The sequence below is a fragment of the Rattus norvegicus genome, chromosome 3 (genome assembly GCF_021556685.1).
Source record: "Rattus norvegicus strain SHRSP/BbbUtx chromosome 3, alternate assembly SHRSP_T2T, whole genome shotgun sequence".
NCBI lineage: Eukaryota > Metazoa > Chordata > Mammalia > Rodentia > Muridae > Rattus > Rattus norvegicus.
The window spans coordinates 32,511,901-32,529,568 of record NC_141536.1 but is presented as its reverse complement, the minus strand read 5'-3'; the positions used below and the strand labels follow the sequence as shown (position 1 = coordinate 32,529,568).

The following is a 17,668-nucleotide window of genomic DNA, read 5'->3' as shown; positions in this document are numbered from 1 at the left end:
ATAGATTTTATTTTTTATGAAGATACTTTAAATAGTTAAGATAGAAAATTAAAATTGTGTTTCTATTCTTATATTATGCAAGATGAAGAAATTATTTTTTTATTTATACTACCTGTCCATTGTTTAAAGAACATAACTTGGTAATTGACAACTTTATTACTGTTTCAAGAATTTTTTACATTTCTTAAAAGATTTTTTTTTTACTCCAATCTGTTTTGGTCCTCTTGCTCACTTGATATAATTACTATTTCTTTGCTCTTTGTTGTTATTGTTTTTTTATAGTATTTTTCTTTTGCTTTTGAGTTAGTGACCTTTTTTTAGCAAAAGGAGTATATGAAATATGTCTGTGGTTTTGTTTGTTGTACTTATCTACTACCCCTGGGGGATATATTCCTCCTCAGGTGTTTTTGTTTTTATTCCTCCCCTTAGAATTGCATGGGTTTTGCTTAAATTTTGATTTGTGAGGAAAATCCTGGAATAAGATTTTTTTTAGCTTTTCTTTTTCTTTTTGCTGTATTTGGATTATGTAAGTGGCTACACTACACTTAAGACATCTCAGATCCCTGTGACTTGGCTGTGATAATAGTAGTGGAGAAATCAAAGGAAGCCAGTCTGCGTAGACAAGTTCAATGGAAGAGTGCTCAGCCTCTCTTGATACACTTACGAGATGAACGTTTTACTAATATCTATTCCTTAAAGTACTTGAAATGTTTTCTAATGTGTGATTCATGAGTTGAAACAGAAAATGGCTCCCCCAAAAATATAAATGTCAGGGAAATTTAAGGGATAGGAGGCAGCACACAATGCAGTACTTTTTAAAAATATGTTGAAGGTGGTATTTGTAAGGAGAAGTCTGTATGAGTCGCAGATGTTCTCTTGTGGTAGAGTTGTCCTGATCCAAAGATAGTAAAGTACCATCTTGCCCCTTATGGTTGCTTTTATTGATTCTTCTCAGCTGAGCTACTACAGTAGTCGGGCAGTTGTACCCAGAGAGTTTGGTTTTTTTAAAGGATCTAGATCGAGAGTACCTATGATCTAAAGTAAAATTCGTGTCCTTTAAAATCCACACAACTATACCAAAAATAGTTTTTATGTTTACTATCCTTTTGTGAACTCTGTCTGCTCTCTTTACTCATATGTGCACTTAACATCTGTTTCCTGGACCCATTTTGAATAGAAGTGTTTCACATCTCCCTTAATCTTCCTCATTTACAAATCTTATACTCTAATAATACCTTCTGAGTATAAGTACATCTTTATAGTAATTATTATTGGTAATCTTATAATTACATGTAACCTTTGATTAACTTTCCTATGGTTTGTGGCCTTTTTTGTTTTGTTTTGATTGTTGGTTTGTACAGAATTTTGTATAGTTCAGGTTGCAGATCATCCTGACTCTTCAATTTCTGATTCTCTGCCTCCTAGATGCTGGGATTGATTACTGGCCTACTGATGCCCTGTCCAGCTACCTGGCATCAGTATGGTTTTCTCATTATTTATCCATGAGTAATACTTTATCTTTTTCTTCTGAACCTACTGCTATTTCTTATTTCCTGTCAGTGTGGAGACTGTTTAACAGGGTTGCATAAAATTGACATTGGACGACAAACCTTTACAACTATTAGTGTTATTTTTTTCTGTAGCTTTCAGTGACAGCTCGTAGAGAAATGTTACCGAACAATAAAGTTTACTGAGACGTAAAGGTTACAGAAGACAGTACTTTAATCTGTAATGTAGAGAAAGCTTTAGGATTGCTTCCAACGTTTATTAAAAATTTAGTTAGATTGTTAAGATCTTCAAGTTTCAGTTAGGCTTTGCCATCATAAGACTTAGACATCGTGGGTTGTGTATATTTAAACCATTTAGCTATAAAGTGATTTATTTATTCTCAGCACTTATGATTTTAAAAAAGAATAGCTTCATCTTTATCTTTTCTATATTAAACATTTTACACCTTTTTATATTTAGTTATTAAATCATGCCTTGAAAGAGCTCATGCAAATAGGAGACATGAGTGAAAATGTGTTACAAGTTCACTTAAATGGTGAGTATATCATTTTTCTGTTAAGAAACTATGTAAACTACTTACGTTTGCATATGATGATAAGAAATTCATTTGTGTTTTTAAGTCTGTTTAAATATTATATATTAAAGATGATATGCCAGTTTAATGGCTTTTAGAAATTAAAGGAAAGTGTAGAAGGTAAAAGTATATATTTTCAAATAGTTTTTTTTCCTTAAATAGTACCTTCACCCATGAATGGTTCTTTACCTTTTTTTAAGAAATAATATGAACTAGCAAACTGATTATATTCTAATTAAATTTTTAAAAGCATTAGAAAATATATTTACTTGGATTATAGTCTGTCAAATGTTTGCTTCATTTTATTTAGACACTATTAATTGGTCTGTTTCAGGACTGCTACAGACAAATGATAAAATTGCTCTGAAAGAGATCACAAGACAATTAAATCTAGAAAATGTAGTTGGAGATAAAGTTTTTGTAAGTATCATTTTAGATATTTTATTTCTGAAAAGTTAGAGTCATATTAGAAAATTATACAATATATATTAGAGATTGATGTAAGATATTTGTTAGGAAATGACTTAATGTATGAGGATATATTTAGTCATCAAACTTATTTTGGTGGTTGTTTAATGTATTTTTATGACTATTTGTTTAAGTAAAAGTTTTTTTTTTTAATCAATACTTGTAAAGTAGCATGAGCATGTTGTATAATAGGCTGAATTTAAAAATGGCATAGTGGGTTGACTCCTTTGTTGCTATGATTTAATCCCCCAGTGGTGATATTTGGCTGTCAGGTCAATGAATCTCCTCAATATCAAATTCTTTATTAAGTAGACTTATGTTGGATATTTCAAGATTATTCTAAACAAGGGAAATAAACTTCCTCTGGATAAATACTCTGCTTGATGCTAATGTGCTGTTTGAATATCTGTTGTTACACGTCCATCGTTTACGGTGTGCCTTGAGTCTCAAACCACAGGTAGTGCTTCAGAGTGATTCGAAGTGTTTGAAATGTCTCGTTCAACTGTTTACCTCACATGACCTAAGGAAAACATGAGTAATCCATGTCCTAATGTACTATCCAGAGACTCCATATGCAGATGAGATACCCATATTCCAAGTCCATTGTCTGTCCACCACTGCTCCTGCAGTACTGTCGTTCCTACCTTATCACTCTTTGCTTTGTGCTGCAGTGATCTGAACACAGCTATGTGCGCTTCTAGTGTATCTAGGGAGTGCATTCTTTAAGTTAGCAGCAAAAAGTTGAGGCAACCATATTTTCTCCTTTCCTGCCTGACAAAATTTTGGAAAATCAATTCAGAATGTCCTTTGCATAAATACTGTGTTCAACAAGAATTCCTACTCCATGTAGCTTTTAATTTCCAAATGACCTGGGGTGTTAATTCTAATGTTCCTAAATGGATATATATTGGTATTCTATTCATGTAAATTAATAAAAGAGAGTTGTATTAGAACTGATTGTAATTATGGCTCTTGTGGTTATCATGACAGTCAGTCCTTTGTATATTTAAGTCCTGTGTATGCAACCAATAGCAGACTGAAGATATTAGTGGAAAAATTGCATTTATGCAATTGTACAGACTGTACAATTGTACAGACTCTGAATTTTGTTGTTATATTTTTAAATAATCCATTAGAAGAGCTAATAAATAACATCTAATGTTTTTAGGTTGCTTTCTGTTTCTATAATATATAATCAAAACTAGTCTGGTGATAATGGGGTTAATAATCTGGCTAACTGCTTCCAGATTACAGGAGCTCAAGCAGGAGCAGAGGCTGGAACCATGGCAGAACTCTGCTTATTGGCTTGTTCAGCTCCCTTTCTTACACAGCTCAGGCCCATCTGCCCAGGATTAGTAAATACTATGCTATTTTATTTAGCGGAATTGAACAGTTATACATTTTGGTATTCTCGTGTATGAAAAGTGGTCTAATTCAATCCTCCACAAAAACAAGGGATGGCTTTTAAAAGATTATTAGTTTATAATCTCTTTTTGAAGATTAGGCGTCTAGGGTATAGAGACTAATTAGTTTTCTGAGCTCGTAAATTTGTAAAGTCTGAACATGAAGAACAACAGTCACTTAAGCCAGAACTTTACTATGTTCATAGTCTTTGAATAAATATATTTTATAAGTACATCATACAGATACATATATATGTATGTATGTCTATGTATGTTTATACACATTCTTTTTCATATATATTCATAAATATTTGAATAAGTGTGTGTATACTTTATGATAAGCTACAATGGACTTTTGAAAAAAACAGACATCAAAATAATTTTGAATGAGTAACTGACCGCCGATTTCCAAACAGATTATTATCTCTGTGAGACAATGTTAGTTACAATAAATTGTGTATACTTGTTCTTGGTAGTAGTACTAGCATCAAGCAGGTGATTATTGCTGTATGTGGACACATTTAAATCACTGTGTTGGGCTGGTGAGATAACTCTGCAGGTAGACACACTTGCTACCTAGCGAGCTGGACAACCTAGCAGAACCCCTTAAAGGTAGAAGGAGAGAATCAACTCCTGCAAGTTACCCTCTGGCCTCCAAATGTACATTGTGCTGCGCACAAATGTTAAAAAACTAAAAATGTTTATGCTGTATCAGGTTCTTTCTGGAAAAGAAACCTATTCTCCTTAAATTTAAAAGTTGACTTTTTCCTTACAATGTGGGGTTGAGGGGTAGATGCTCAGTAAGGTGCATTTACTGCTCTCCCAGTGCAGCTGGGTTTGTTTTCAAACACCTGTGTCAGGTGGCGCACAGCTCTCCACATCCAGGTAGGGAGCCATGCCTCTGTCCTCTGTGTACTGACAAGCACATACCCACAGGACACAGACGTTCTTCCAAAATGTTTAATAAGTTTTTTCCAAAAATACTTCAGACATAGTCCAAAGAAACATAATGTGGTAAGTACAAATTCCTAAATAGGTGTTCTTATGTAGAAAATCTTTGTTAAATATTTTAAGCAAATTCCCCTTTTCTTTTTGGATCAGATTTTAATCCATACTAAGATTTTTTTTTTGATGGTGCACATTAATTTGAGACTAGAAGGAACGTGTTGTATTTAAAGATACAAAATGGAATATAGTTCTAGTCCTCAGCTATATTTAGAATATAGCAATCCTCCAGAAAGTACACTGTTATCTAACATTTCTACCAGTATTATCCAGAAAATATGAAACTTCACATATGACATAGTACTGTCATTTTCAGTGTTCTACTTTCTCTCCTTTAATATTTAAGTTATGGATAATTAATGCAGATACCCAAATGAGAATCTATTCAGTGGCTAATTTCCTAGTAAAAACAATGTATTTTTTGTAAATATTCTAATATTCATCCTTATTTATTTTTTGAAACGTCAGTCTTGTCTTTTTATTACACAGGGAAGCTTTGCTGAAAACCTTTCGTTTCTTCTGGAAGCTTTGCAGAAAGGTACATGTTTAGGATACTTAATTTTACCTTCAGATTTCTCTGATTATTTAAGTATTACAAATTTTCACCAAAAAATAAGAAAAAAGAAAAGTAAAAGGTATGGGAATTAAACTAAATAATTTAATTAAATAAGCTAATAGCCACTGTAATGATGATTCTCAGAATATGATTTTTTTTCAGGAATGAAATCAGTATCCGTGAGAGGGGCTCAGTATGCAATAAGCACTTGCCACCCAAGCCTGACAACCTGAGTTTGCTCCTCGAACCCAAGATATGAGGTTGCCCTCTGACTTTCACACACTCACCACAACACATTAGAGGATGTACACAAAGACCTCATTCAGACACACAAATAATAAATTAAAATTTTAAAAAGCTAAAATTGCCTGTAATCATAGCTGTCTCATACAAACGAGAATAAAATAATTTTCCTGTTATTTGGTAATTATGGTTGTCTTGAATTCTGTTATATAAGAATGCTATAATAGTTACATGTTTCTGTTCTTATAACTAGGAAGAAATATTTAAAAGATTATTCGTGTATTTTCCTGGATAGGTTATAATAGGTAGAATTTTAGATTAAAAAGTACCAGGTTGAAAAATGATTGCATAATTATTTTCGAAGCATGTGTGAGAGTACTTTTTTCCAGAGTTCAAAAACAATTATAAAATTTTATCTTTGATTAACTTTTAGAAAAGAATTCAGCATCAATTTCATTTCTGTAATTTGGTTTTTTGTTTAATCAGCGTGACTTATTGATGGTGGCCATTCATTTGCTGTCTTGTCTGACCACTGTTCTTCCCTGTTGATGCTTCATCCTGTGGTGGTGATGTTTGTCTCGTACATATTCATAGAACTTCCTGTGCCTCGTTGCCTTCAGCTTTGTGTGTACTTGTTGACTAAAGAGAATGATTCTCCTTCAGAATATGTAAACACTCATCAGTATTCCCATTTAATATGTTCACATATGTACACATATGTTTTTTGATTATTTACTTAACAGCTGGATTGCAGCTTCCCCTTCCTTCTCTCTTCTCAGTTCCTCCCTCCCCCAGATTGCCCTATCCTCCATTTCTCTTCAGAAAAGGGAAGGCCTCCCAAGGATAACATAGCAAATTCTGAGGCTAACTCTTAAACTCATTATCCTCCAGGGTCTACCTTTCAGATTGCTGAGATTACTTGTACATGTCAACAAAGCCCACAGATATATTTTTATATGCAGTGATTTTAATAAACTATTTGCCCCACTGTGTATAGCCATATTATGCAAATACTGTTTCTGTACTACTTCCTAATTCTGTTTGGTTTTAGTGCTTTGGGTTTTTTCTTGCCAAAATTATATTGTTTAAGCTCGGGTCATTTTGTTTTATTATTGGAATAAATAATAATCTTTACTTGAAAGGTTTTACATGAATGTAAATTATTTACTCTTAAGAGTTTTAATTATTTTTCTATTAAAGTAGCTTCCATTCAAAAGTAGAGAGAGAAATGTATTGAGTCCTACTGAACATTTCCTCCAGGATGAAATGTTAAAACTTATAACTATGTTGCAAATTACTTTTCTCAATTTGCTTCATCAAACTTTTAGACTCCTATGACTAGACTGCAAACTGCTTTACAACAATGGCCATCTATGTCCTGTGGCTAATTTTTTATGTAGAAGTAAGCCTGCATGAATGCCCTGCCCAGAGTAATTCACCAATATGTGTTGACTTGAAATTTAAACTGAAATATATTAGCATTTTAAAAATACAAGAAAAGTTAATGTAATTTCTTGGTAATCTAAAACTCAATATTCTTTTTTTTTTTTTTTAGGTAACCGGACTAGCAGTTGCCCAGTGATCTTCATACTGGATGAATTTGATCTTTTTGCTCATCAGAAAAACCAAACACTCCTTTATAATCTTTTTGACATTTCTCAATCTGCACAGACACCAATAGCAGTTATTGGCCTTACATGTAGACTGGTAAGTCTGTGTAGATTTGAAAAATCCAAACTTAATTATACTGACGTAAGTCATGTAACAAAGTATTTTGAAATTTATCTTTCATTTATTCTTTATACAGTAATCCTGACTTTCAGTTGAGTTAAACAAGAAAAGATTATATATTCTGTAAGCTATGATTTCAATGAAGTAAAACTCACAAAACTAAAAAGTGAAATTTTTACTCTGGCAAGTAAAGGAACAGTTGTGTAATATCTAATATCAGTAATATTTTATACAAATTGGTAATATTTTTTACTTTTCATACCAGATTATTTTTAGAATTTGGAATGTTACTAAGAATGTATCTCTATAAATTCTATAGATTTTTCCCAACAACAGAATGAATTCTTGCTTTCGCATATATTTTTAAATGGTTTCAGCTGAATTCTAAGTAATAAAAATTTTGGACACCTTTTTGTGCTTAAGGTTTTGATTTTGTTTTTGTCCACTCCTGGAAACTGAACCTAGGACATGACACATAGTAGACAAACACCTTTTACCACAGAATTATAGGCACTATTTTCATAATCGCTATTTTGATAGAAAAGTTCACTTATGAATTGCTCAGACTGTCCTTTAACCTACCGTGAATCTCAGAAAGATGTTGATTTTGTGATCCTTCTGAGCACAGATTTTAGGATTATACTACCAGAACTGTCTGTGTCTACTCTGCGTTCTGGTAACATGTAAAATCACCTTTTCTCTGTCTAACTGCGATGTCTCTGCACAGTTCTTCATGGTTCCCATTGCCCATCTTCTTTTTTCATAGGTTGATTTCAGGCTTTATCATTTATTTATTTTCTTTCCTACAGGCTCTCTTTCCTTTTTATAAAACATTATTTCAGTTAATTCACCTTTTAACAATCCTGGTTTTCTATGACAATTTTTACTTTACTGCTTTTCTCTGAAATTACTCTGACATGTTTTTAGTACTACTTGGTATACTTTTTTATGTGCTTTGAGATCATTCTTTTGTGTTTATTTATCACTGATACTCTGTATTTATCTTTCCTCCAAACTAGAAGCTATCTTTAAAGAAATGGATAGGGAAGAGGGGCTGAGCAGAAGGTGTAGTGAGTATAAGACCTGCTGGTCAAATGTAAGGAACAAAGTTCAAATCCCCAGAATATAGTTATTTGCCCGCAGGGCTTGATGTGACAGCCCACTTATAATTCCAGAACTTTAAGGCCTACAGTGTATCTCTGGAGCAAGCTATCTGACCAAACTAGCCTAATTGGTGGACTTGTGAGTTAAATTGAGAAACTCTGCTTCATTTAACAAAGAATGATGGAAAGCCATGATGAATACTTTTGACTTCAAACTCAGGCCTTCATACATACAAACACACCATGCAAAGCATGCCACATACACATAAGAAAATATGAAGATTTGAATTCAAACTTCAAAACCCATAGATGTGGGCTCCTCTAAACCAAGCACTGGGGGTCGGAAACACATGCATGTACTATGGCATGTATATGGACAACAGAATAACTTGTAGGAGTCACTTTTCTCCTACCATGTGAGTCCTGGGGATCAAACATAGGTCCTCAGACTTGGTAGTATGTGTCTTTACCTGCTGAACTGGATCATTGTCCCTAAGATCCTTGTCTTAAAAACTAAATTGGAAAGCAGTTGATACCCCCAGTGTTAACCTCTGGCGGCTCTCTCTCTCTCTCTCTCTCTCTCACTCTCACTCTATATACAAACATTCATGAGTAGCTTATGCACATTTCTCTAATTCTGTAGTTCTTTTATGTTGAATCATGCTTATGTATATTTATGGAAATATATATATAGAAAAACCAAAGCATAGGTATAAACAGTTGCTATGTCAGCAAGAATCCCTGTAGTATTTGCTTTTGCTTTCTCCTCCCCTTAGCCTTGACTTTTCAGCTTTCTTCATTCCTGACTACCACCAGAGCAGCTTCTACGCTCCCTCTTTCTCCATTCTCAGATGCAAGACTTTTTTCTTCTTTGCAATTCCTTCTTACTTATTTGGAAGGTACATACTGTGGCAGATGTATGACTGCCACATGACAACGTGGAGAAAATAGATCTCTCTCCTTCAAATGCGTGGGTTCCAGGGATTGAACATGAGTCCTCAGCCTTGACAGCAGAGGCCTTTTCACTCTTAGCCGACTTCCAGCAGCCACGTACAGTTTCTTCATCTTTGCCTAGAGTTGTTTTATCAATCATTGCCTTTCCACTACTTGTAACAAGCACCTTATAATTCTCTTTAGTAGAAAATCAGTGAGTGTGTGTACAAATTTACATCTCTGAGTCTACACAGTAATTCAGCTGTTATCTCTAAAACTATTAAAAACATTTTAGGTATTTGTTTTCCTCGCTGAAACCCATACTGCTATGAGTCTTTGCTGTTTTACTTCCTAAATAATGTATGGTTACTTAAAATTTTTCATGCAAATTATGGCTTATTAACCTTTTTGCTTGTTTTCTATTATAAAGATCATTCAGAAAAAAAAATACAATTTCTGGAGCCACAATCTTTTTTAAAAAGAATTTTATTGTAAAAAATATCAATACTTGTTAGAGATAGTAGTATAGTGAGGCTGACTTCCCTGCATTTATTGTGTAATTTTAATAATTATCACAAAATGATCTATGTCTTCCCTGTAAAATATTGAGGCAAAACAATAATATAATTTCATCTCATGGTTATATTTTTCAGTTAATTTTAAGAAGATCAGAACTTCTCAAAGTTTATTTTCATGTAATTACACCTTAAAAATAAACAATAATTGGATGGAGAAATGGCTAAGCGATTAAGAGCATTTGTTTCCATTGGAAAGGATGAGAATCCAGAGCTCAGTAGTGATTCCTCCACCGACCACAGCAGCTTAATACTGTCTGTAGTTCAACAAGTAGAATTTTGCTCTGTTATATATCGTGCTTCTTGAGCCTCTTAAACAAAATCATGAAGATCTCTGAATTTTTGTTGATGGTTGTATCATTGCATTTTGTTACCTCAGATTTTTATGTGAATTTTTTAATAGGCTGTGCAGAATACCACACTAATGTGCTTAATGACAGTCTCTGTTCAGGAAGAGTAGCCGTTTGAATGTCCTTAGTAGGTTTGAGAATATTAGCCCTTGATAATGGGGCTAGAATGCAATCGCAAAGATACTGGTGCCTAGAAAGGAATTACTTAGGTCAGTAGTTATCAGTTTATGGGTTGGAACCTGTTTAGGGGTTGAACAACACTTCCTCAGGGATCGAAGGAGTAACCTGAAACCATGCTGCATGTGAGATGTTTATATTATAATTCATAACAGTAGCAAAACTATAGTTAGGAAGTAGCAATGAAAATAATTTTATGTTTGGGGGTCACCAGAACATGACAGACTGTATTAAAGGGTCACAGAATTAAACAGCTTGAAAGGCACTGATTCAGTTTCCCTCAAGTTAAGATGCTTACTTGCATATTATAACTGTTACAATGTTATAAATGTAACAAGCTGCAGTTAGCTTATTCTCTACAGCACTTTCCAACATGCATCTTACGTGGATTCCATTTTTGTTTTCAAGGATATTTTGGAACTCTTAGAAAAGAGAGTGAAGTCACGATTTTCTCACCGGCAGATACATTTAATGAATTCATTTGATTTTCCGCAATATTTGAAAATATTTAAAGAACAATTATCTCTACCTGCAGAATTCCCAGATAAGATTTTTGCTGAGAAATGGAATGAGAATGCTCATGTAAGTTGAAGATCATAATTACTAAGGAATGCATATCTTTATTATACAACACAAATTATAAACTTTTTTTCTTATTTAAGAGAATAGAATATCTTGTCTCCTAAAATATCTCCTCAAAAGAACTTCACGCTAAGCTTTAACACTTGTCAGGAGATGAAGTTTTACCCATACCTGGTTTACATTTTAGATAAATTTTTAGTGTATTTGGATAGTTTAAATTTTCCATATTTCATAAATTTAGCAAAAACTGCTATTGATATTTCATATTTAATTCTATATGTTTTCATTTTCAGTTCTCATAAACAACTTGAGGATTTGTTTATTAGCTGGTTATTGACCATCGGCATTAGTTTATTAAGAGACTGTCCAGGCTGTGGTGCCTCTAGTGTGTACTAGGTAACCAGACAGCCAGACCTTACTTGCAAACTAAATTTTGTTTTACACAGAGTTCAATGCTTAGATATAATTGCTTTTTATTTTTAACTTTGTTCTAATTCATAATTCCCCATCTATAATATTGCTATAAAAATACATAGGGAAATCTGTGTAAGGTAGTTAGAGTTTACTTTGAGAGCGTGTCATTGAGTTTGAGGACATAGAAGTGGAGAAGTCATGGAGGCCGGAGCTTTCAGCAGCCGGTTAATGGCATCTGTAGTCAGGAAACAGATGAGTGTTCCTGTTCAGCGCTCATTCTCCTTTTCAACCCAGAATCTCAGCCCATGTAGCAGCGCTACCCACAGTCAAGAATGTATTGTATTAGTCACTGTTGTACTGATGTGAAACGACACCATGACCAAGGCAACTCTTTAAAAGAAAGGATTTGATTGAAGGCTATATTACTGTTTCACAGGCTTATTCTGTTATCATTACAGCAGGGAATATGAACGTAGACATGCATGGTGATGGAGAAGTAGCTGTGAGCTTCATCCTGATCCACAATCAGAGACAGAGAAACTGAGAATGCCAGGGGCTTGTGAAACCTCAAAGCCACACTCCCAGTGACACACTTCATCAACAAAGCAATGTCTGCTAATCCTTCTAATCCTTTCAACCATTCCAGTTCTTGGTGATTAAACAATCCAAAACGGCCTATAAGGGTCATTCTTACTCAGCCCATCACAAATGTTCCACTGATTAAACTATCTAATCTAAATAATCCTTTACAGGAATGTGCCAAAGGCTGTCCTAATCTAGATCATTTCTCATTAACATGTCAGCAGTCAATATTGTCCATCACAGTATTATATTTACTCCAATATACTTTATATTAAGATGTATAAATCTTAATTTTAAGAGTAGTTAGTTTAGGTCTTCCACCAGACTAATCTTTCATAGAACTCAGGAGATTGTTAACTAGGCAGGTTTTCTCTGTCTGATTCAAGATCTCTATGGGGTGCATTCCTTGTAATTGGTATTTTACATTGTTCTTTTTCTTACTATTGTCTGGAATTTAGCATCTGTGTCTCTGGCCACTTGCTTTACTTCTCAGTGCCTAAAGCCCTTCATTCCCTTTGTATAGCTCTAAGCTAATAAGCAGTCTTGTTCTATTTGGTTTTTGAGAGACTTGGATGCAGTTGTTCTTCACATTTAAATGTTTACCTTCCACTGATTTTATTATATCCATGCCTGTTCACTCTCTTTTGCTATGGTGACTTTACAGGCCACCGTCCATCTAACAATGTTCTATATCGTGAGTGTCTATATATATATTCTCCATTGTCCTCCATTGTGAGGTGCAAGCACAATTGAAAATTAACAGAGTAAAATAACGATATATTACATATGTAGTTTTTTGTTATTGCCTTAAAAATCTGGTGTAATAGTGACCTAGATTTGTTGCTATAACAAAATACTATTATCAAAACCAACTTGAGGTGATAAGGGTTTGTATGGCTTACAGGTTAGAGTCCATGATTGGGAAGCCAAGACAGGAGCCTGAAGGCAGGAAGTAAAGTCAGCGCCATGAAGCAATGCTTCTCACTAGCTCTCACTTTGTTATTCTACCACCCAGGACTGCCTGCTCAGACGTGGTTCAACCCACAGTGGGCTAGGCCCTCCCACTTCAATCATTAATCAAGGAAATGCACCTACAGACATGCTGACAGATGGATTTGATTTGGCATAGTTCCTTAGTTGAGAGCCTGTCTTTATTTTTTGTCCCATTGACAAAATTACTAACCTACACTAAAAGCTATTTACATACATTTACTTCATGTTAGGTAATATAGTATATGTAATCCAGAGATATATAGAAACGTGCATTGGTGTTACATGGAAAATACTGTACCCAAATCACCCTACCTTCTCATATCAGAGAACAGGATTTCCCTGTGTCTTGTCTACTGTATCTCCTTCTCAGTTCTCCTGTAGACACAGTAATGGATAGAAAAAAGAATGATGGAGGTTTCTGTTTAAGTACTAGTGAATCTTTAGTCTAGATGAATTAAAAAGTATGTACTATTTGATGGTAGGGTGGCTCAATCAGTTAGAGGTGTCTGTCTGATTGGTCTTCTCAAAGTAAAGGATTCGGCAAAGACACATCCAGCTTAAATAGACATTTATTTTTGGCAAAGTAGTTCAGTCCATATAAAGACTGGGGCATGATGCTTCCAAAAGAAGAACGAGGTAGCAACTCATTAAGTCCTTTCATGTTTTGTGACTACTTATGGATGATATGATCATGAGGTAGCATTACTGTCTTTCTCCTGGGAAATCATGGTGAAGCAAGTATCTGTTTCGGTTCTTTATTTACTGTGAGCCTTTTGAAACACCCAGATGCCAAGTATTTGAGGATACAGGTCCTTCATGAGTATGTACAAGTTCCCTGGTACCTTAGCTTCTGATGTGTTAGTAAGAACTACCTTACTTCCAAGGATGTTTAGCCACAAAGAAAGCATTCGTCCATTAGGAAACACCCTTTTCAATATGCAGCTGCAGGTTTCTTCCTTCCTTCATGCCTAACTGCATCCAGGAGGGTACTAAGGTACTGAGGTGCAACTGCGGTTTTCCTTGTTACTTCAGGTGTGGTTTCCTAATTACCTGCTTTCAGTTTTCTTGATGTTTCTCCAGACGCTACAGCCCTAAGTTTAAATGGTACATGGTTAGGAGGTGATCTCTTTCCTGTGCTAGTCTTGTGCTTTAGTGTTCATAGGAAAGCTAGCACTATTAGGGCTTGTAGCTCTTCTTCTCTTGAGACACTCATCTCATGTTGCCTCGCATGGGCGTGTATATAAAATATACTTAGAAAGTCTGTCAGTGATCTGGCCAGAGTCTTTGTTCCTTGTTGGGTGAGTTTGTGGTGAACATGGTTTGGGGAGATAGCCTCTATGCCAGTGCTGACATTGTCGTGAGCTTTTTGCTGGCTTGTTTACTTGCTTGCTTGTGTGTTTGGGGCAAACCTATAGTTTTATCAAGCCTTTTAAAAGCAAAAGAAAATGAATATATCTGCTGAAAAGAGACAAAAGCTTATTCCCTAAAGCAAATGGTGTTATATATAGCTCTCATAGAGATAAAAACATTTAGTTTTCTTGGGCTTTTTTTTTTCTTTTTGTCATTGTTTATAGATGTTTAGTTCAGTTTTTAGGTTTGTTGGAATTTTTTTAAAGATGTTATATAGTGTCCTTTAATTGTATGGGTTTTTTTGTTTGTTTTTTTACACCTCATCCTATTCAATTTGTGCTCCCCATATACTTGGTTATGGGGCCATCTGCTGGAGACTGCCCAACCTGCCAGGAACATCTGACTCTGCCTCTTCTAGAACCTGTCATCTACTGTCCTAGCACTCAGACAGTGCTGGGGGCTCATGAACCCCCCTCCCATATTGTGTTAGAATGCTGACAGGCTTAATATTGTACACAGCTGCTATGAGTTCTTGAATATAGCATTTCTACTCTGGTCTTCCTTGGCCTTTGGCTCTTAGAATTTTTCCACCCCCTTTCTGAGATGGTCTCAGAGCTTTGGGAAAGACTTTTAATATATAGATGTTCCATTTCTGGGCAAGTTGACCATTTGTGAGTTTCTCCATTAACTACCATCTGCTATATAAACTTTTTAAAAGAGGTCTGAGCACTGTACTAATCTACTAGATAGGAATTTAGAGGGCAGTTTGATACAGCATACATATAGTAGAATAATAGACTAGAGCTCTCCAGCCATAGGTTTTTGACCATATTTACAGTGCTAGGCATGTGCCTCCTGTGCAAAGTTTTAAATCTAGTTCATAATATTCGTGGCACTACTGCTCCCATGGGCATAGCTTGCCATGCTGGTCATTATTTTGTTACTGTTTTTGTTCTCACTTGTTTAAGGAAAAGGAACCTTTGTACCAAGCAGAAGAATTTTTGAAAAAATATGCCAAGTGCCATTGCATCTTTCCTTGCTTTATTAAATTCACTCTTTTCATCCGTATTCTTTACCTTCCATTGAATCCCAGTTCTCTAGAATGCATCCCTTGTTTCTGCATCCAATGGCATCTTAATGTATCTCAAGTACAGTTTTATGAAGTACTGTGTATTGTATCGATGATTATCACTTCCCTTTGGAAGCTTCTTCACCTGCCCGATGGATAATCCTCATGTCAACGTGACTAGTTTAGATTGACAGGGAAACACACTTCTGCATATCTATGAGGGTATTTCCAGAAAAATGTAACTACAGAGGCGAGACCCATCCTGAATGTGGGTGTCACCATTCCATGTGCTTGAGTTCCATACTGAGTGGAAAGGACAACATGAGCTAAGAACAAGCATTCACCAACTCGTCCTTCCTGATACCGTGCTCATACACTGGCACATGCAACTCCAGCTCCTGCGGCCGTCCCCTCCCTCCATGTTGATTGTATCCTTCAAAGGAGGGCCAAAGCTCCTCCCTTAAGCTGCTTTATTGTTAGGATTTTTTTCCTCAGGAAGAGGAAAAGTAACATATGCAGCTTATTTTCTAGATCTCTGTGGCCTCTTGTACATTCCTCCAGGCTTTAGTATGTCTTTTTTCATTGCTTCCTTCTGTCTACCTCTTTATAACTTCTCAACCACAGCCTACTCCTCACAGGCACTCTGCCTACTCCTTCCCCCTCCACTCCCCCATCCCCACCCCCTTTCAATGAAGGCTTCATCAGGCAAGTCTTCCGTAAATGTCTGGATTCTCTCCACAGTTATAATTGACTCCAGTTAGGTTTTCTTTTTGCCTTCTGTCCTATCCCTTTGCAAATGACTTCTTTTTGCTGTCCCTGTGACATGATCTTGTTTCAGCTCGTGTTCTTATAGCTTTTCATAATTTCCCACTACATTCTTCTAACTGCACTGTTTTCTCAAGTATTAGAACTCTTATTCTCTGTTGTGATTTGTGCTACATTCTGTTTATCTATCCCGCTAATTTGACTATAGTTTGTCCATATTAAATTGGAAATCTGGAGTCACGCTATATTTTCATTGATTTTGTTGTTGTTTTTTAGTGTCTCTCCGAAGATTCAACTGTGCTTGAAGTTCTACAGAAGCATTTCAATGTCAACAAAAACTTGCAATCATTACATATGCTATTGGTTTGTATTTTTAAATACATTTATTTTTACGTGATCTATGAAAATAATCATACATATATATAATTTTATATGAATATATAAGTATTATACTTATTTTATATATAAAGACTATATATATTGATGGACTATCATTTTGATACATATATGTATAATCTGTATTTTTAACAGTTTGAAGGCACTTCAAACTGTTTTCAATAATACATTATTTCTACATTCCTACCAATAGTATGTAAGTCAAGAGTACTGCTTATATCTTGATGTGAAATGTTTAAATTTACATATGCATTTGGGAAGGAATGTCATATTTACATTAATTATGCTGATATTTGAATATAATATATAGTTTACTTGTCTATTCTTGCTTGGTTATTTTCATTGATACTATGTAATTCTCCAACACAGATCCAGTATATATTTTAAGTATTCATACTTAAGCAGCTCAATTTTCTTTGAAGAAGTTAGTTGTAAATGATAAGTTTTAAGTTTTAAGACTAGCCTTTTTATTGTTACTATATAAAAATGTGATTGATTTTTGTATGTTAATTTTATGTTCTGCATTCAGACTGAACTTTGATGAACTCTCAGACGTTTAAAAATAATTTCTGTGGAATTTTCTATGTAGACAAACTTAGATTGTCTTCCAGTGGGTGTGTTTTCTTGTTCCCTTTGCAGTCTTTTTTTTCCCCTTACCTATTGCCATGACTTGTTGGCTCAGAATAGTGCGAGTAGATATTTTTCCTAGTTGCCAGTGTTAAGAGCAACTCATCAGCTGTGTTAGGTGTAAGGGTTTTTTTTATACATGCTCATTTTCAACTTCTTGTTTATGCTTGATTGTTGAGTTTATTATGACCCTATCTCAGATTTTTCAGATGCTGCATCACTGCATATGATCATAGAAGTTTGCTTTAATGATTGACATGCTA

General features: G+C 34.8%; 1 protein-coding gene across 50 annotated transcripts in view; it reads left to right on the top strand.

Moving 5' to 3' along the window:
* The window catches only part of Orc4 (origin recognition complex, subunit 4), a 43,259-nt gene that overhangs the window by 15,779 nt on the left and 9,812 nt on the right, over positions 1 to 17,668 (top strand). For 24 of the 50 annotated variants that reach the window (NM_001429833.1, NM_199092.2, XM_087650548.1 and 21 more), the window contains 6 exon segments: positions 1,969 to 2,044; positions 2,418 to 2,503; positions 5,449 to 5,497; positions 7,314 to 7,465; positions 11,036 to 11,209; positions 16,659 to 16,745. In NM_001429833.1, the coding sequence (NP_001416762.1) occupies positions 1,969 to 2,044; positions 2,418 to 2,503; positions 5,449 to 5,497; positions 7,314 to 7,465; positions 11,036 to 11,209; positions 16,659 to 16,745 (624 nt within the window). 50 annotated transcript variants of the gene reach the window in all.